At 32.4% G+C, this 21,383-nt stretch overlaps 3 protein-coding genes across 3 annotated transcripts; all 3 read right to left on the bottom strand.

The window, feature by feature from the left end:
• Positions 1-62: 62 nt before the first annotated feature.
• LOC114165660 (ABC transporter C family member 8-like) lies at positions 63-7,771 on the bottom strand. The gene is made up of 12 exons (XM_028050231.1): positions 7,750-7,771; positions 5,558-7,506; positions 5,130-5,450; positions 4,951-5,037; positions 4,262-4,867; positions 4,013-4,177; positions 3,649-3,943; positions 3,334-3,548; positions 2,570-2,875; positions 2,422-2,485; positions 289-528; positions 63-211 (listed from the first exon to the last, which is right to left on the bottom strand). The coding sequence occupies exons 1-12, from the start codon at positions 7,769-7,771 to the stop codon at positions 63-65; spliced, it is 4,419 nt and encodes a 1,472-aa protein (XP_027906032.1).
• A 4,121-nt stretch (positions 7,772-11,892) lies between these two features.
• On the bottom strand, positions 11,893-14,426 carry LOC114166278 (rRNA-processing protein fcf2-like). The gene is made up of 6 exons (XM_028050993.1): positions 14,289-14,426; positions 13,974-14,208; positions 13,740-13,800; positions 12,435-12,512; positions 12,219-12,334; positions 11,893-12,109 (listed from the first exon to the last, which is right to left on the bottom strand). Exons 2-6 carry the CDS (start codon positions 14,204-14,206, stop codon positions 11,998-12,000), a joined length of 600 nt encoding a protein of 199 aa, XP_027906794.1. The 5' UTR covers positions 14,207-14,208; positions 14,289-14,426; the 3' UTR covers positions 11,893-11,997.
• Positions 14,427-15,531: 1,105 nt separating this feature from the next.
• On the bottom strand, positions 15,532-21,383 carry LOC114166232 (ABC transporter C family member 8-like). The gene is made up of 11 exons (XM_028050938.1): positions 19,151-21,383; positions 18,723-19,043; positions 18,544-18,630; positions 17,880-18,467; positions 17,605-17,769; positions 17,222-17,516; positions 16,900-17,114; positions 16,493-16,798; positions 16,325-16,388; positions 15,995-16,234; positions 15,532-15,910 (listed from the first exon to the last, which is right to left on the bottom strand). The coding sequence occupies exons 1-11, from the start codon at positions 21,134-21,136 to the stop codon at positions 15,804-15,806; spliced, it is 4,374 nt and encodes a 1,457-aa protein (XP_027906739.1). The 5' UTR covers positions 21,137-21,383; the 3' UTR covers positions 15,532-15,803.

Raw genomic sequence — 21,383 nt, 5'->3', positions numbered from 1 at the left:
TATATATTTAATGTCCAATATAAGACAATACTAAAAAATCAGTAAAGAATCCGGTAATACCATTATATTGCTTCCCTCCGTTGCTGAGATTGATACATGCTAATCTTTTGTGGACGATCGTTGCAGTGGGACCAATATTCAGCTACCAGCTTAGAGAAGGAAGAGTTAGTATCCATAAGCTTTGAAGGTTTCTCATACTCCACCACTTTCCCTGTAGCAACAAGAATGAAAATGAAGAAAAAGGGACAAAGAAAGAAGTATCATTACAAAATGTGTAACATTACATACCATAAGATAGGAGCATGACCATGTCACTGTCTATTACAGTGGGAACTCTGTGAGCCACAGTTATAACTGTGCATTCTGAAAATTCTTGTCTGATGATTCGTTGCAGAACACCATCTGTGGCAGAATCAATGGAGGCAGTAGCTTCATCCAGAACAAGAATTCTGTTCTTCCTCAGAAGCACCCTTCCAAGACAAATGAGTTGGCGCTGCCCCACACTCCAGTTTTCCCCTTCATCACTCACTTTGAATGAAATTAGTTAGAATTAAACTGTTTCAGGTATGCTAATCGTTAGGAATCAAAACGTGAGTCTAAGTTCCATATTGGCTAGAAATGACCCACTATCAGGAAGATTTTCGATATAGGTGTTAGGAATTCAAGTGTGAGTCTAAATCCCATATTGACCAGAAATAAGAAAGTAGAGCACTATATAAGAATAAAGACTTATAAACCTATTGTCTCAAGGTTTTAGGTTGAGAGTGATGTCGGTACCTTATATGGTTGGGCTCAGGTCTTATTGGTGTTGTATCTAGGGCATAATAATTAAATTGTACTATAAAATAGTTCAGTCTTATGTTAAGTTAATTGAACTATAGTAGATTGAAAGAGTAAAATACCTCAAATAAAATATTGGTATTAGGATAAGAATTGGACTTATGTGTTTTATGTCTTACGTTCTATGCTTTCTCTTTCATATTGAAATATTTATTTTATTTTGTCTTAATTTTTTTCTTTACTCTTTCTTTGAGAAAAATATAAAATATTTATAATTAATTTATTAAAAAAAATTATAAATTAATTCAATATCTTATTTTATTTTGAATGAATTTTACTATGTAAAGTTATTTTTAAAAATTAAATTTTGTGACAACTAACATTTTTATAATTTTTTATTTATATTAAAATTTTTTGTAACTTAAATATTGAAATTAGTATAATAAATATAAATATTGGTATTAACGTATTTTTTATTTTAAAATCTTATGTAATATTATTTTTTAGTTTTAAAATAATTATTATGTGGCATCAACTTTTTTAAAGAGAATTTATTTGAAAAAATTCTTAAAATATTAATTTTAGAACTTCATAAAATTTCTATAACATTTTTCACACAAATATTAATGAATATAAATGTTAAAAAAATATTAATTTTGAGAATTTTCTAAAATAAATTCTTTTAAAAAATTTTACGCAACATAATAAACATTGTAAAAGTAAAAAGTAATATTACATAAGATTTTAAAATATAAAAAATAATTTAATACCGATATTTATATTTATTATATTAATTGTAATATTTTAATTACATTTTAAGTTATGGAAAACTTTAATATAAATAAAAAAAATTATAAAAATGTTAATTGGTGTATTAAAGTATGATGCATATTTCAAGTATTATTTTCTAAGCACTTTCAAATTATAAACTTTAAATTATTATTGTGTAGTACAATCATATGTAATTAGTGCAATTCGATTCAAAATAGTGTAATTCAGTTTAAAAATAGTGTAATTCAATTCAAAATCAATGCAATCCGGTTCAAAAATAGTACAATTCAGTTAAAAAAGAGTGAAGTTTATTCAAAATCAGTGCAATTCGGTTCAAAAACAGTGTAGTTAAGTTAAAAATTAGTGCAGTTCAGTCCAAAAATAGTGTAGTTCAGTTCTGACGTAGTGCAGTTCATAAAACAGTTCAGTTTATATTATAGTGCAGTGCAGTTCAATCCAGTTTATTTTTAAGAATAACAGTTCAGTCTAGTTCATCTGAATTGTTTTTCAGTTCAGTGCAGTTCATGCGAACAGTTTTTTAGTTCAGTATAGTTTTTGGTAGTGCAGTGCAGTTTGGTTTATTTTGCCCAGCCCTAGTTGTATCTCCCCTGATACTCCCTCTATAGACCTAACAATAAGTACTCAACTTTCTCATTTATACTCAATGTAGGACTTAGACTCACACCTGGATTCTCCAGATCAACTACACAGTTTGTGCCAAAAATTTAATAGAACCATTTGATTGATTGATTCATGCAGTTGGTCATAAGATCAGATATAAAGTTTGTCGGTTATTGTTAATTTCATGTTAAGAAATGAACTTTAAACTTAGTTCAATTTTACAAAATTGACATATTTAATTTAATTTACCAGAAGTCTCCAAGAGATTTGGTAGACTACTAATTGTTGCCTTGAGCTGACATTTCTCTAAAGCCTGCATAAATCAAAGCTCATGTAACATTTTCTTAGTGAATAAAAGTTGAGAAAAAGAATGTAACTCAGGGCATGGTTTATTTACCTTCCATATTTCATCATCTGAGTACAGGCCTAAAGGGTCCAAGTTATTTCGAATGCTACCCTTGAAAAGAGTTGGTTCTTGAGGAATGATGCTAAGCTTTATTCTTAAATCTTTTAACCCAATTGAGCATATATTAATCCCATCTATAAGAATGTCACCTTTAGTAGGCTCAACTATGCGAAACAAAGCACTTATAAGTGTAGTTTTTCCACTTCCTGTTCTTCCTACAACTCCAACTCTACTCCCTTCTTTAAACGTACAAGAGATGCCCTTCAAGACTAATGGAGAATTTGGACGATATCTGATCTGAAATTATTTTATATACTTGAATTCATTTGTCAAGAATGTGGATTAATTACGATGGGTTAAATATGTTTAGTTCCTAAACTTGAATGCGAAATTGAAATTCGTCTCTGTCTCAAACTTTGATACATTTTGATCTCCAAAATTTAAAAATAAATAGATATAGTCATTTTAATCTAATGACATTAATCATTTTGAGCTTCTTAAGTGGCATTCTCAGTTGACATTGAAGTATGAATGTGTCAAATGGTGTACACAACTCAAATCTCAACTTGATACGCGTTTGACACTTTAAAAAATATGTCCATTCATTCTCAAAGTTTGAGATCAAAATACATTAAAGTTTGAGACAGGAACAAACTCCAATTTCAGGTCAAAGTTTAGAGAATAAAAACATATTTAACTCAATTATGATGGAAAAAAGGGAAATCATGGAATTGCTCATTTGGTTAGTTTGTTACCTCTACAGATTGAAAATCTATTCGACCTTTAGAAGGCCAAGAAGGTGGTGGTCTATTGTCATCTACAATTGCACTTGGTTCTGCTGGTATGTGAATGAATTGCTTGATTCTTTCAACAGAGATCACATAGTTCGATAAGTTGCAAAACATTCTAGTAAGATAAACTACGGTTCCTGTCAGTGAAAAACCGTAAGACAGAGAAAGCCCCACAAGGCCTGTTACCAGATAAACACACAAAAAATGATATTATCAGCATGAAAACACTAAAAATATGTTAACAAAAACATGCAATTTTTGAGTAACAAATGGCAATACCAGGGGCCACAAATCCCTTCGGAAGTAGAACAAGAAGCAAAGCTGCAGTGAAGACTGTCAAATTCTGAAGTGCTTGAATCCTTAAAATTAACCACTCGATGGCAGCATTGGAATGAAAGAACATCGTGGCATCTGTATCGACAAGGTTAAGGTAGTTTTTGAAGAATCTGTCAGCCATGTTGAAAGCTCTTATACTAACCACACCAAGATATGTCTCAGCCGCAAAATTCATAAGAGGGGCTTTTGTAGTTCCATTGATTCGTGTAATTTCTCTTGCAGAAGCTTGATAATAGCCCTTAATTCCAAAAACCAATCATTATTACTTTGTTCCATCCATTTGAGCATGGCTAGGAAAAAAAAGTACCTGGATATATTTTGTAGCCACCATGGCAAGAACTGCAACAATGAGCACTTGCCATGTGACTGAAACCATTACCACAATCATTGTAAGAAGCTCTGTTACTTCAGCTATCACAAAGATGGTGGAAAAAGGGATATCGAAATCTAAAATACTAAAATCTGATGAAGCCTGCAAGTGTGACACATGTTAGGTCAAAGAATAATCACAATAGAGATCAGTCTTTATATGCAGTAAGAAACAAAGGAACCTTACTCTGGTAAAAATCCTCCCTACTGGGGTTGAATCAAAGAACAACATAGGAGCATTAAAGATAGAATCAGTGAAGGCAGAGAAGAATGCTTTAGAAGCTTTCAAACCAAGATGTGCAGCAAAGTAAGATCTCAGATATACAAAAACAATGCTTGAAATGGAAATCACACTATAAACTCCAACTAAGATGCTGCTGGTTACTTTTGACATCTCATTGGCTATGGCAAGCCAAGAAGTTGATGCAGCCTGCAAACATACAAAAATCAACTGTGCTAATATGCTCAAACATAGAAGCAAAGATCCCTCAGGGAACAAAATATAGTCACAGAATGGCTGCCACCCAACACCACCACTTTCCTTTTCTTCTTCTTGTGTAAGTTGAATCTCTGCAGAAATTTCCCCATTACTTCCACTTTTAGTGAGATTAGAAGGATGAGAATCCTCAGGCTGAACTGTGACAACATTTTGAACTTCTCTTTTGTTTTCACTGTTTGTTTCTATTCCTGTAATTGCCTCTCTATGAGCACTCAGAAGCTGCTTAAAGGCTGTTCCAGCAGTTAACAGATCTTCATAGCTACCCGTTTGACTAATTTTTCCTCCTTCCATTACCTAAAATTGTAGTAACAGTAACCTCACAAACAAGTTAAGATCAAATGGAAATACAGAATTTTGAATGAGTCACAACACAATACCAGTATTTTATCAACTTCTGAGAGAAATTCAACTTGATGAGTCACAAGAATAACTGTTTTCCTTCTTAAAGCAGTCCTTACACAATCCTGTAATTATGTATGTCAGAATATTTCCAGAATATAAAGCCAATAAATAGTGTAATTTTCTTAGAGAATAATGAAAAAGTGGTTCAAGTTACATGAAACAGAATAGAGGCAGTATGAGCATCTACAGCACTAAAAGGGTCATCTAGGAGATAGATATCAGCATCATTATAGACTGCACGAGCTAGTTGAATCCTTTGCTTTTGTCCACCACTCAAGTTAATCCCTCTCTGACCTATTTCTGTAAGATCACCGTGGCTAAATCCATTAATATCCTTATCCAAGGCACAGACCTTAATGGCATATTCATACCTGGTTTCTTCCATTGGTTTTCCAAATAGAATATTATCACGAATTGTACCACTTTGGATCCAAGGAATTTGGGAAACGTAGGCAAGTGTTCCTCCTACTCTAACCTGTTTTCCATTTTCATAACAGCAAAAACACAGTTTAGAAGTCATTGAACTTACAAAGTTGCTTCATTTGATGATAAACAAAATTTACTTAGTCAATAAGAACTCACAGTTCCTGAAATTTTGGGTATCTCTCCGAGTATTGCATACAGAAGAGATGTTTTTCCAGCTCCAACTGGACCACAAACTGCTACTGTCTGCTTCCACTTGATCTCAAAATTCACTTCTCTCAAAGTTAGAGGCAATGATTGCAGATCCCAACTGAAGCTGCCTGCTAGAATTTCAACACCCTTGTTGCAAGAATCTTTTGATGTTCTTCCAATGTCATCACCTTTTACCTCGTCATCAAGCAAAAAGGTGTTGAGACGATCAAAGGAGACCTTAACTTGGATCATAACAGAAAGTGCTTCTGGAATCAATATGACAGGTTCTCCGATGCTTCTCAATGTTGCAAGAACTGTGAAGATAGTTCCAGCATCCAAAGGGGCACTCTGAAAAAGCGCACACCCCATTAAGATAACTGAAGAAATGATGGTCGGAGAGAGCCAATATATAAATGTTCCACAAGCTCTCATGAAGTGTACTTCAGCCAAACATTTTAACTCTTTAGCACGAAGGGATTCAACTAGCTTCTTGAAGTTATCCTCCCAGGAATGTAGCTTTATGATTTTCATACTACTAAGAATCTCTGAAGTTGATCTCAGACGCTCATCTTGTGCAATCATAAACTCAGACCTATATTTTTGAAGGATCTTTGCAAATGGTACGTTGAGAAATCCACAAATGAGAAGTGGCACTAAACCAGGAAGTGCACCTAGACCCACAACACCAAAAAGCACACCAAGAGCCAGAAAAACTTGCAGTGCAGAAAAAAACAATGTATGAAACCACCATGGAAATTCACCCATTCGATATGCATCAACTGCAATGTAATTCACAATCTCACCAGTTGAATGTCTTCTCCTACCCAAAGCTGAGAGCTTTAATTGCTTTTGATACACTGCAGCCATTAAAGAAGATCTCATTTTCATTCCTAACCTCCGTGAGTTAAAAGACCAATGTCTTTGAGACACAGACTCAACCACCTTGGCAAACACAAGACACCCCATTATGGCCATTCCTTGTTTTAAGTCTTCCTCAGTGCAACTGGAGTAGTTTACAAAAGCATAAACAAGTAAAGGAGAAACAACAGCACAAATTGTTCTCAGAAATGCGCAAATGGCTATGTAGATATTTTCCTTCATGTAAACTCGAGCTATGGACCACATGACCAAGTTTATGGAATTGTTACTGTTTCTCAAAAGGGAAAGCCATGCATGTGCAAACTTTTGGTATGCAAAATCAGATTTATCTTCAGAAGCAAGAGAAGGGATGTCTTCACATGCTAGTGGCTTTGAGTAACCCAAACTGAGTAAACCATTCATCCAAGAGAATGTGAATCTGCTGAGAAAAGAGGCATGGCCAAGTCCTGTTTGTTTATGCATTTCCTTATGAACTAACAGAGGCTCACATGAACTGGGATCTGGGATTTCTTGTGGGACAAAGTAGCCATGATTTTGGAAGGCACAGAGAACAGTTAGGATGTGCACTGGCCATGTTGCCATATCAAATACTTGAAAGCTTCGCTCTTTCAGCAGAATTTCAGCATTGAGTACTGAAACCAGTGTGCATGAAAACACCCACCAAATAGAGCACAGTGTTTTTATCCATTGAAATCTTTGAACAAACAGTGAAGCTGCTAAAGATATCCAAACCAGTCCTCTCACAATGCAAACCAACAAGTTCAGCTGATTGAAGCCTGTGGTTTTGGTTATGAGATTCCACACACCATCAACAAAATATGCAATGCTTAAAAGAGTACAACAGAATGAAGTAACTACTCGAACCAGTCCCTTTCTGTAACCACCACTTGCATTTGCAGGTCTTTTCTTGATCAGATTGGAGAACAATGATGCATAAAAGACACACAGGAAAAACATGTTGACAATGTCTATTATGCACCTTTGGCTGGAAAAGGAAGCCAAACTGAAACTTCCATGGCAATTGCAGGAGAAGTTCTCTGCAGATGAAGTACAAGAGAAACAACGAGAGTTCAGAATCTTTACGTTAAAAAGTTTGAAAACTTCTGCATATTAGGACCACTATCTCTCATTTTCAAACATTTCACCTGAAGACTAGGTTGTCTTAGAAAAAAAGAAACAACAGTAAAACACCATGCAAACATCTACTACTAAAACTACAATTACAAGAGGAACAAAAACAAAAACATGAAAACATAGGTGTACTATGTTATACTATAGACCTATTGTGGTTGTGAGAGCCATTGATCTGGTTCAGAGAGAAGCTTGTTACACTGCAACGTGTAGTTCAAAGAAGGTGTTATATTATATGTCCCTGAGTTATTATAGTTCTCACCAATCTTTCACATCCAAATTTATGTCACACTTCTTTTGTTGTACTATTTGTTCTTAGATTAACTACAAAACCCACGTTCTGCGGGTGTACCTAATTTTTTTATGGAAAATTCATATTCTAAAATATTTTTACTAAGGCGAATCATACAAATAATTGCATAATGTGGATGATTTAGTATATATTCTATAATAAAAAGAGTGAAATATTATTTAATTATGAAACATGCTGTCGGAAAAAGGAAGAAAGATCTATGATGTACAGTTAGACATGTCTACTATATACAAATCTGCTATCTGGAAAGACTGCTTAATTAATTAATTTGTTTCTTCTTACTATAAATATAATTTTAGCCCCAGAAATTATATCTAAAAACTAAAAAAATACATGTCTCATAATTATAATGAAAAATAATTTTTTAACAACTTTCTCTTACAACTTGAGATAATATTTTTTAAGTAACTTTCTACTTTTTTTCATTTCTCATTTTTTTTATATTACAAATTATTTAAAAAAGATCATTTCAGATCATAAATTTAGTTATCAAAATATCACTATCCAATTATAACTAATTAATCTGTCTCGATGTAACATTTTACATAACACAAGAGACAAATTATTAATACAAAAATAAGCATACCAAAATATAAAGAAAATATATAATTTTATTAATTATAAAATCACTCAAAAATATCACATCAAAATTTTAGGTCATATAAAAAATTGTATTATCCAATTATAATTAGTTAATCTGTCTCCTTGCAGCTTTTTATATAACACATAATTAATGTAAAAAAACTATTCAGACAAATTATTAATGAAAAAATAAGCATAGCAAAAACTAAAGAAAATATGTAATTCTATTAACATCACTAAAATTAATTTAAAAATAAAAATAGGTGTGATAATGTAAAAGCATTTATTGAGGAGAGAAAAATATTTGTTGAGTTGTTGTTCATTAATGTATCCTTTTTGAAATGAGAGATCCAAATTTTGTGGGTTCTATTCTATACACGAATCCATATCTATGCTGAAAACTTCATCCATGCATGTGCATGCATGCAAGCATGGTACGTGCCCGACATCCCTTATTACTATATTAAATACGGCAGAATAATAAAATGTATTTTAAAAATTAGTTTAATTTTGTAAAGAAAGGTTTTCTTAAAATTTTGTTTATACTTCTTTATCCTTTATTTATTTTATTATTCTTTAACTCGAAGTAATTTGGTAGAGAAGAAGAGTGATAAATGTTATTTCTCTCAACGTAACAAAAATTTGGAGAATTTTATTTTGACATAAAATTAATTACGTGGAATAAAATATTAATCACAATATGAAAGATTGGTATATCTATAATAAAAATATCAATCACAGTAATAATTGATTAATAATAAATTTATTTTATTACAATAAAATATTTAATTAAAAATATTTTCAAGCAAGTATATATTAATTTTATTACAGTAATTATTTTTTTTTAATTTTAAAAATAATCATTTACTTTGTAATTTTTTTAAAGATGCTCAAAATTTTATACCCTACTCTTTTAAGTTATATCCATAATAAAAATATTAATCACAATAATTTTTATTTCGTTACAATATAATATTTAATTAAAATTATTTTCAAGCAATCATATTTTAATTTTATCAACAATTTATTATAATAATTGATTTTTAAAATTAAAAAAATAATCATTACATTTATTTTTCATTAATTTAAATTTAATTAATTTTATTTTATATTTATTTAACAATAAAGACAAAATTGTAATCTTACGTTCTAATTTATTAAAATACCTTTTTATCTATCACATCTATTAATTGATTCAGAAACTTTATAAACCTTATATTTAAATCTCATCATTTTTACTTTTTTACTCCCAAATCCCTAAAATGAAACTATATAATACTATAACTCATATTTCACTTTTATAATATTGAACCCGTATTGATAAAATAATGCAAATAACTAAATAATATAACAATAACATAAAAAACAATATAATATCATAATAATACTAAAAAGAAAAATAAGTTATTAACATTCACAATACACTTAAAAATTGAATATACTACTCTATTTAAAGTTAGGCTTCAACAATACATAATACAACTATTTTAAAAAAATTGAGAATAATTTTTATTTTTTAGAAAAAAAAAGTAAATATAACAATAAAAAATATTTTTAAATTTTTTTGACCAATTTTGTTCATATTTTTCTCTGATAATAAATATTTACAACATTTCATAAGAATAAGAAACTAACTACTACTTTACAGCTCCATTTTATCTTAACATGTCATGTTTATTTAAACAAATGAGTAGTTTTTCTTTTACTAGATAACATACCAACATATGTTAAATTTATGTATAAATTTATATATGGTTGGAAACATAATATCAAACAAGTAAAAGTATGATTTTATTTTAAATTAATTAATTATTATCCTTCAGTAAAAATAGTCACTCTTGTATTTGAATTTAACATAGAAAATGAATTTCACATATTTAAAAAATTAAACAATCGTTAATCAATTTGAATATACAAAATTAACAATCAAATTTAATCATTAACACATTAGTTAAAGAATATTTCAACAATTAGGTCGGCTAATTTAATACTTTAGGACGAGTTATTGATTATGTGATGTAAACATAAAACAATGTATCATTTATTTTTTATTTGCAAGGTTTTAGTAATATCACAAAGAAATTATATTATTTTAGTTAAAAAAGTCTTTATTTTTTATATAATTTTTCACTCTATCAGTACAAAAAACATGACTACAAAAAACATGTACAATTGTGTCAACCTACCATTATTCTAATAATAATAATAATAATGTATGACAAAAAGTTTTATATAAAATTCTATAACCTTAGTTTACTAAACTTGACATTCTTTTTAATTTTATTTATTTATTTTAATTGATGGAGATTAGTTTAAAGTCATTGACGATTTGCAAGGAGAGGAGATAAATGTTAACTCCATTATTTTGTTTTATTTTATTTTATTATTATTATTATTATTATATTATATAAAATTTGTCAAAATCCTTATTCTAAATAAAACTGTATAATTATTAAATATTTTTTTAATTATATTTTTTACATACAAGATTTGTTTTTGTTTTATATAAACATGATTAAACTCCTGATTTCATTTGCATAATTATGCATAATTACTAAAAAATATTTTTTTCACCTACAAGATTTGTTAAATATGGGTAAACACCCAATTTCATTTGCATAATTATTTTATTTTTGTTTTTAAAAAAATAAAAATAACAAAAATATAAAACCTTTAAAACTAATCTACATCAATAAACTGGATGAAAAGAGAAAATCTACACAAAACGAGATTAGAGGAGATATGTATTATATATTTGTCTTATTTCACTGCAAAACTGAACCAATATTTTAACCATTTAATTAATATTTTAATGACAACACAATCGATCATGTAAATTAAATATAAATAATTTAAAATTATATATATTTATAAAATTTAAATACCAAAATAAAATTTATCATTATTTATTTCTCAATATTTCAAATTTAAATTTTGATATGTTAAATAACATGATATTAAATTCTGCTAATTTAAAAGATTTCAAATTTAAAAACATTTTCCTCATCTAAGATGGAAAGACCACTATTCACCCTATATCCCACAAAATAATCCATCCCACAAAATAATCCACCACAAATAAAAACTAATAAAGAGACCCCAATTCCATAAAAAAGGAAAAGACCCATACCGGCTGGAAATTACAACCAACAATAACCCCAACGAACCTAAAAAATGATAAAGGCTGAAAAAATATTATAATTGTGGAACAAATCAACATATTTAACCCAATAATTTGTTGTCTCACGTGTTAATATATTATTTGCATTTTTTTACAACAGAGAAGTTTATAATTTGTTAAACATGTGATTCTTATAAAAATTATTTAAAGAATTAAAAATTATTTAAAGAATTATTTATGAGGTAAAGACCCACCAATTAAAGAAAAAAATTGAAATAAAGTTTTGAAATTCACATTGTGATGAAGGTATAATTTGAGAAATTTGAGAAATTTTTCTATTACAAAAATCTGTCTATCATAAGGCTCAAATGGATGAATAATTCAGTAAATTCTCCTTTCCTTAGCCCGCTTCCGGGAATTACTACCTTTAATCTTCCACTTTTCATTCCCACCTGGTCGATTTTGTTCTTGAATCTCTCGAACCTTCCGTTTCCTAATAAAAATTATTTAATGAAACCAGTAAGTAAAGTAACCAAAAGAGCATTGCAACATGCACAAAAACTCTTCAATCAGACAAATACACAATTCAAGGCCAGTCTCACCTATAGGCGGCAAGGTTTTGATCAGAAAGCAGCTCATCTGCAAGTGTTGCTTTTCTTTCCTTCTTTGTTAATCTTCCTGAGAAGAAGTCCAGTGGAGAATCTACAACTGTACCAACCTGATCATTCAAAATAACAAATTGTCTACAAGATTTCCAATAGAAATTCATGAAAGTACTTATGTTTTTGTAATCTGTCTAAATCAAAAAACTTGCTTGCCTGGAAATATTTGGGAAGTGTCTTTGATTTGGAATCCCCTTTCTTGTAATGACGCTTTGGATCAAGGGCAGACCTCAACTGTAACCACCAACATACATGTTTATTATTAAAGTCTAAGGATAAGAACTGTTCACAAAATAAAACTAAACAGCTCAACACAACAAATTGAGAGATACATAAAAATCCGTGTCTGACTGATTTTTTCAATATGCTTTTAATATCACTAAACATTTGTCATTCCTCGAAATTGCACATGCATAGGGTGAGAACTTGATATGTTATACAATAATATACAATAATTTTACATTACTGCATCATATCTCACCATATCAAGGAAGTTTCCACAAGAGTTCTAAGGTAACACCATAATATGAGATGACTACAGATGAGGAGTTTGTTAGACTCAAGAATTGTGTACACGGAACACTGGAACTTTTATGACTAATTAATCTGGTTTGAGAACATAACTGAGTACACACTCAGACACAGGGTTTCTGCTAATAGCAGTCTCCTTTTTCCTAAACAACATATGCTGTGTAATACCAAGCCACCTATTGATAGTAACTGCTGCATGTAAAAAATAACCGACTCATACATAATTTATAATTTATTAATGGCTATGCTGCAATACAAATATATCAACTCCCTTATTTTTTTTTTCTGACACAAACCTTGAATGGCTTTGAGGCCATCTCCCTTAACATGCCCATAGGGATTTGGCCTATCAGCAATGATTTCATGGTTTTAATTGGGTAAAGGTCCAAAGCAAGCAGCAAACAATACAAATCATAGAAACATACAATAGTTGCAAGCAAGTAACTTAGAATCCCACCATGACAAAGGATTTTGTAAAGTAAAAGTCCAACAAAAGAGGACCCAAAGTTTTCATTGCACAATATCATATGTATATATAAATAAAACAAGGATGTCCTAAGTTAGTTATTCAGCTATTGTTAGTTCATAACTGTTTGGTATGGTAGTTGCCCATAAATACAATCACAAATGGTAGTAAAAAAGCTAAATCCGACTTGTACTTCTAATACCAAATCACATGAAGAAGAAGAGTCCTTTATTTAACGGCTTCTGCTTCCAATTATGAAAGAAATTAGAATGATAACTATGAACATCATTATGTAGAAGCAACTTCATTATTTTGAATAATATCACATGAATTACCATATATATTAATCATTACTAGTGTATATCATTATTAGCTCAATCCAAGCTAATTTTACAATGCATCACATATGATCATATAGGAAACAGCACTATAGAAATAAACGTAATAAAAATGTAAAGATGCACCTTCAACAATTTCAAATCTTTTTGTAGCTCAGGGGTGATGGTTTGGGCCGGCATATTGAACCTGACATAGATTCAACAACATGATCATTCTCTTTCACACTCCAACTAAAGAAGAAACCAATTACTATTTTGTTACACTTAAAAAACAAGATTACTACAACAACATTAAGCTAGGGTGTTTAAAACTGAAAAGACAAATCTCCAAAGAATAAACTTCAGCAAAGTGATGCATACCAATTATTCCCAGCGGTATCTTTAGCTTGCTTTTTGAGTAACTTGTTCAATTTTTTGGGATTGTTCGGAGGGACAAAAAGGCCATCAACCAGCTCTGAACTGGATTTCCAAAGAGCGTTGTTTGATGGTTCCGTTTGAGGTTTGGCATGAGACCCATCAGTGCCTTTTGATGATGATGGAATAGAAAACTGTGGCTGCCATGATAACCCGACAACTGGTTTTCTCTCCGGCATTCCTAGATTAAGCGAATTGCACAATGAGATCCCAAACATTATACCTAATTAGTTACAGAACCCTAAAGAAAATATTATATACCTTGGATGCTGTCGCCGGGCGGAGGAGGACCCTCGTCTCGGAGGCTTTTGCGGCGCGGAGGAGCTCGTCGCGTTACGGAGGAGGCTGTGGCGGAGGGCGTGCGGCGGCTCTCTCTCTTTCGATTGTCACGGTTTCGTGACTGAGAGTTGAAGAAGAATGAGTAGTTTAAGAGTGGATGGGCCGGACTTACCTTTGGTTGGGCTGGGCTCAAAAACATAAATATTTTCTTAACTCCTGCACCTCCATATGTTTCTTTCTGCACCCTATATTAAAAACTTCTCGTCCTGTCCTTTTTGAATTGTGCAATACTGAAAAGTTGAAATTGACTTCGTAATCCAAAAATTAAAAAAAAATGAATTTCAAATTATATAACTTAAAAGAAAAAAAATGAATTTTTATTATGCAATTCTAAAATTACTTTTTTACTAAAAAATACTAATGAGTTACATAATTTGGAAACCGTCTTTAACATTCCAATTATGCTATCTACGTTAGTTTTACTTTCGAACTTTACAATTTAAAATAAAAGTCCTATTTTGAAGAAAAATAGTTTTTAAATCGTACAGAAATCATTTTTTACTTTTGAATTATATGATACAAAAGTATTTTTTATTTTCTTATTACACTATCCGAAAGTTATTTTTTATTTTTGGATTTCCCCGAAAAGGAAAAACTGAATTCTTTTTAAATTACGTTTTTAAATTACGGTGCAAGAAAATGGAAGTGTAAGGAGAATATGTATTTTTTTTTTCAATTTTTAAGTTAATATAAATTTCAACCAAACCAAATTAATTGAATATTTTGTGTAGTTTTAATTTAGCAAAAAATTTCAACCAATTTAAATAAATACTTTTCATTTTATTATAAATTGGTTTGATTTATTTTTAGTTAAAATTTTCAAATAAAAAATATGTTGTAAATTTTTTTTATATGATTATTATCATACTTATAATCTTAACTTTGTTTTATAATCTACACAATCTCATTGCTAAAAATCATAATTCGAATTTATCTATTATTATATCTTAGTGGTTATAAACATGCTGTAAATACAATATACTAAAATCATGAAAAACATCTCAATAGTCTCATCTAATAAACTTTAAACATATGATGTGTATTTCGAACTTCATTTTTGAATATGCCTTGAAATTACTTTCTTAATTGTTGAAATATTATAAATAAATGCTTTACTTTTTCCTCAGTGCAAGAAACTTGAAACTAAATCAACTTTGACAAAGAATTGATTTGGAAGCCATTGCTACTAGTTCAGTGAATAGTTTCTACAATCCAGTATCTGTCTCGCAGATTTTAGCTTTAGATTGTGTCGTGAATGAGTTTATTTTGCTGATAAATTCAACATTGTTCCAAGCAACAGATAAACAAAGTGTAGGAAGAACCACTGAATAAAAGTTTCCACAGCCTTCTAAAATTTCAATCATTTCATTCTCATTCCATTAATCTGTTCTCCCTTTTCCTTAGTCTCACTATTCAATGTTGCTGCAAACTAAAATTTTAGGAGGAATTCTTGCTGCAACTGGCCCAATATTCTGCTACCAGCTTAGAGAATGAAGAGTTGGTGTCCATTAGTCTTGAAGGTTCATCATATTCCACCATTTTCCCTAAGTAACACCAAAAATATGTTAGATAACTAACAGTGTAAGCAGTGTATAGAAAAAGGAGGAAAAAAGAATGAAGGAACATACCATAGGAGAGGACCATAACCATGTCACTGTCTATAACAGTTGGAACCCTGTGAGCCACTGTAATAACTGTGCATTCTTCAAACTCTTGTCTGATAATTCTTTGAAGAATTGCATCCGTGGCAGAGTCAATGGAGGCAGTAGCTTCATCCAGAACAAGAATTCTGTTCCTCTTAAGCAGTACTCTCCCAAGACAAAACAGTTGTCGTTGTCCCAAACTCCAATTTCCACCTTCATCACTCACTGTACAACCATTCTCAATCAGACTTCAATGCCTAATTTCTTCCAAAATCTTAATTTCTGAATCACTGTAAGTGTGTGAAGTTTACTCACCCTTAGAATCCAAGAGATTTGGATTATGGCTGATAGTTTCCTTCAGCTGACATTTCTCTAAAGCCTATGTACAAATTAAATATGATCAAACATGTGGTTAGTATAAGCTCAAGGAGAACATAAAGGTGTTAAAAAAACAATTTTTAACAGCAGAAGTAGTCCATTTACCTTCCATATGTCATCATCTGAGTACAGGCCTAAAGGGTCCAAGTTGGTTCTGATGCTGCCTTTGAAAAGAGTTGGTTCTTGAGGGATGATGCTTAGTTTCATTCTCAAATCCTTCAACCCCATTGAGCATATGTTCATCCCATCTATCAGAATATCACCGCTTGCTGGCTCAACTAAGCGAAACAAAGCACTTATCAGTGTACTTTTTCCACTTCCTGTTCTTCCTACAACTCCCACTCTACTCCCCTCTCTAAAGCTGCAAGTGATACCCTTAAGCACTAATGGAGCATTAGGACGGTATCTAATCTGAGACCAGAGAAGGAAAATAGCCATCAGACACAGAAGGTTTAAGGATGAAAGTTTATTAAAACAAAGCAAAAATATTGAAAGACAAGGATGAACTTTACTTCTAAGGCTTGAAGGTCAATCCTGCCTTTGAAAGGCCATGAAGAGGGAGGTTGGTGGTCCTTCACAATAGCAGGAGGTTCTGATGGTAGGTCAATGAATTGCTTGATTCGTTCAACAGAGATAAGATAGTTTAGTAAGTTGCAATACCATCGAGTCCAAAATATGAAGGATCCTGTCAAGGTTAAACCATAAGAGAGAGATAGCCCCACAAGACCTGCACAATCCAAGAGAATATTGAACAGTTAAAAGCTTGTTAATGACATTGACATGCACAAAGTCTTATCTTGCTAATTGACCTCTGATGTAATATTAGTATATTACCCGAGGACACGTAGCCCTGAGGAAATAGAACAAGTAGCAAAGCTGAAGTGATCACTGTCAAATTTTGAAGTGCTTCAATCCTTAAAACTAACCATTCCATTGCTACATTAGAATGAAAAAACAGTGTTGCGTCTGTGTCCACAAGCTTTAAGTAGTTTTTAAAAAATCTTTCTACCATATTGAATGCTCTCACAGTAACAACACCAAGTGATGTTTCAGCTGCAAAATTCATCACAGGAGCTTTCGTGGTTCCATTGATCCTCATTAATTCCCCTGACGAGGCTTGATAATATTCCTTTTATGGAAGATTCGGAAAAAATTAGCTTTGTGAGTTAAGCAGGGACGAGAAATAGACAACTAAAAACATTTGAAAGTGGTAAAACCTGAACATATTTTGATGCAACTGTTGCAGGAATGGCAGCAATGAGAACTGGCCATGTTACTAAAACCATTACACCAATCATCACCAAAATTTCAATGGGTACACATGTTACAAATGTGGTCGAATAAGGTATATCAAAATCCAAAGTACTTAAATCTGATGAAGCCTGCAAGAAAGAAAAAGTGGATCAAAATTTTGAATATGAATAAATGGTAATGATGAAACACCGGCAAACTATTTGGAGTTTTTTTTTTCCCATTGGAAATGAAATCTTACTCTCGTTAAAATCCTTCCTATGGGGGTTGAGTCAAAGAACAACATAGGAGCATTGAAGATAGCAGTATTGAAACTTGTGAAGAAAACTTTGGAAGCTTTTAATGCAAGGTAAGAGGTCAAGAGTGACCTCATATATACAAACCCAGCACTAGCAAACGAAATAAATGAGTAGACCCCGATCAAGATGGCACTAGTTATATTTGGAATATCAGTGGCTAAAGCAAGCCAAAGTGTTGATGCAGCCTGCAAAGCAACAAAAGCAAGTTGTGCCAACATTATCCCAAACAGCATAAATGAACATCTGGAAAATGAAATATAATCCCAGAATGTCTTCAAGCCAACATGACCAATCTCTTTTTCTTCTTCTTGTGTAAGTTGTATCCCAAGTTGACCCTCTGTTGAAATCTCCCCCTCACTTTGATTTTTATAAACACCTTGAGACTCTTCTCTATGAGTTCTGTTCTCATTATTCTGATCCAACTCTATAATTGCTTCCTTATGAGCACTCACAAGTTGTTCAAAGGCAGTCCCAGCTGTCAAGAGATTCCCATAATTTCCTGATTGAGTAACTTTTCCACCTTCCATTACCTAGAAATTAGTCATAACATCTCATGTTAATTATGCACGAATGTAATGTAGTAGGCATCCAAATGAGATACTTTACCAGGATTGTATCAACTTCTGATAGAAACTCCACTTGATGTGTCACTAGAATGACTGTTTTCTCTCTTAGAGCCGTCATTACACAGTCCTGTAAGCATGTAAATACAAGAGATTTGATTCACTGAAGTGGCAATAACAGTTCCATTAAAGTTAAGAATCAATAGTGTGAGAGCTTCTTACTTTGAAAAGGATAGCAGCAGTGTGAGCATCAACTGCACTGAAAGGGTCATCGAGGAGATAAATGTCAGCATCATTGTAGACAGCACGAGCTAGTTGAATCCTTTGCTTTTGTCCTCCACTCATGTTAATCCCTCGCTGACCTATTTCTGTAAGATCGCCATGGCTAAAATCATTGATATCCTTATCCAAAGCACAAACTTTAATTGCACTCTCATATCTTGTTTTCTCCATCGGCTTGCCGAAGAGTATATTATCTCGAAGCGTCCCACTTTGTATCCAAGAAGTTTGAGAAACATATGCTATGTTGCCGAACACATTAACCTATTTTCCATCATTCAGAAGTTTCATAGAGAGAAAGAGTATTAGATACAAAGAATATCTGCATGAAAATTACATGACATAAAGCTAAACGTGTTTGCTTAACTCACAGTTCCTGAGATCTTGGGAATCTCTCCTAGTATTGCATACAAAAGAGATGATTTTCCAGCTCCAACTGGCCCACAAACTGCAACTTTCTGTCCCCATTTGATTTCTAAATTCAGATCTCTCAATGTTGGGGACACTGATTCATGGTCCCAGATGAAGTTGCCATCTTGGATTTCTACCGCATTAGTTGAACTTCGGTTTATATAGCTTCTGTTACCATCACTGGTGTCTAGTTCTTCGTCGAACAAAAAGGTATTGAGACGATCAAAAGATACCTTAACTTGGATCATAACAGATAGAGCCTCCGGAATCATTCGAACAGGTTCTCCCAAGTTCCTCAACGTTGCAAGAACAGTAAAAATGGTCCCAGCATTCAATGGAGCACTATTGAAAACAGCACAACCGAGGAAAACAACAGCAGAAACGATGGTAGGAGACACCCAATATAAAAATGACCCATAAGCTTTCAACAACTGTGACTTAGATAGCCAAACGAACTCTTTCGCACGAAGGTTCTCAACCAAATTCTTGAATTTGTCTTCCCAGGACTGTAACTTGATGATTTTCATGCTATTAAGGATTTCTGAAGTTGCTCTAAGACGCTCGTCCTGTGAAATCATGAACTGTGCCATGCACTTCTGTAGGAACTTGGCAAATGGTACATTGATAAGTCCACATATAAGAAGGGGGACTAAACCAGGAAGAGCACCTACTCCCACAACTCCATAAAGGATACTGATAGATAGAAGAATTTGCAACGTACATGCCCATGTTAGATGAAACCACCATGGACATTCTCCCATGCGATACGCGTCAACAGCTATGTAATTCACAATTTCTCCTGTTGAGTGTCTTGTTCTTGCTGAGCTTGAAAGTTTTAGTTGTTTTTCATACACTGCCACCATCAGAGCCGATCTCATCTTCAACCCTGACCTCCTGGAACTAAAAAACCAATGTCTCTGGGACACAGATTCAACTACTTTGGAGAGAATAAGAAAACCCACTATGATAAGACCTTCTTTGAGATCTGTATCCCCGGAATCCCTACTATATGAAAAGTTGACAAAAGCATAGAGTATTAAAGGGGAAACACTCACAGCAATGGTTCTGAGCAATGCGTAAACAGCTATTAATATGTTCTCTTTTGAGTGAGTTCTTACAATGGACCAAAACACCAAGTTCTTGTTGTTGTTCTCGTTGCTTCTCTCCCTTGCAAGGGATTTGCATGCATGCATGAAGTTTTGGTGGGACAAGTCTGCTTTATCTTCAGAAAGAAGGGAAGGGATATCTTCAAGAGATAGTGGTTTTGAGTAACCCAAACTGAGTACGGAGTTAACCCAAGAGAAAGTCAACTTGCTCAGAAAGGAAGCACGACCTAGTCCTGTTTCTTCTGTCTCAACTTCCTGTGCTAAAAGTGGCTCAGATAAACTTTTTGGTTCCCTTTGGGTGACAAAGTAACCAAGGTTTTGGAAGGCACAGAATAGAAGAAGCGTGTGTAAGAGCCATAGTAGGACATCGAAAATTTCGATTGCATGCTTTCTAAATAGAATTTCAATTTGAATAGTTGAAAATAGTGCACCGGAACTTGCCCACCAGATAGTGTTTAGAACTTTGATCCATTCGTGTGTCTGAAGAAGCAAAGAAACTGCCAAAGAAGTCCAAACAAATCCTCGTACAACGCATGTAGCCATGGAGTTCCCAGTTTTGGCTATGAGATTCCACAAGCCAATACCGTAAAACACAATGCTAGTGATAGCACAACAGATAGAAACAATAAGGAAAAACCTGCTTTTGCTACGACTTCCATTTATAAAATTTCTTCTGATTAAACTGACAATAGTAGAAGCGTAGAAGACACAGACGAAAAATAGATTTATAGCGTCTATTGTGGTCGTTTGTGAACAGAAAGAAGTGAACTTAAAATGTTTCAGACAAATCCATGAGAAATCATCAGCGTATCCATTGAAGATCATCATTATCATCATCATCAAAGATTGATCACAAGCAGCAACTCGCAGTTGGGAAACTTAGAAGAAGCTTTTCTTCATGAAAATCAACAAACTGAAAGAACTAGACAAAAGACATCATCTGCATGAAAAGGAAGCTTCCACAAGTTCGTTCGTTAAAGAACTGAGTAGTGTTGTTGTGTGACATTAATGGTGCACAAAAGAAAGAAATGTTGGATACACGTTACTGCCAAAAGCAATAATTGACGTAGTATGCATTGCCTCACTT

The sequence above is a fragment of the Vigna unguiculata genome, chromosome 10, assembly GCF_004118075.2.
Source record: "Vigna unguiculata cultivar IT97K-499-35 chromosome 10, ASM411807v1, whole genome shotgun sequence".
In the NCBI taxonomy this organism is placed as follows: Eukaryota; Viridiplantae; Streptophyta; class Magnoliopsida; order Fabales; family Fabaceae; genus Vigna; species Vigna unguiculata.
The sequence above is the reverse complement of the archived record's forward strand: the minus strand, read 5'-3'. Positions and strand labels throughout refer to the sequence as shown.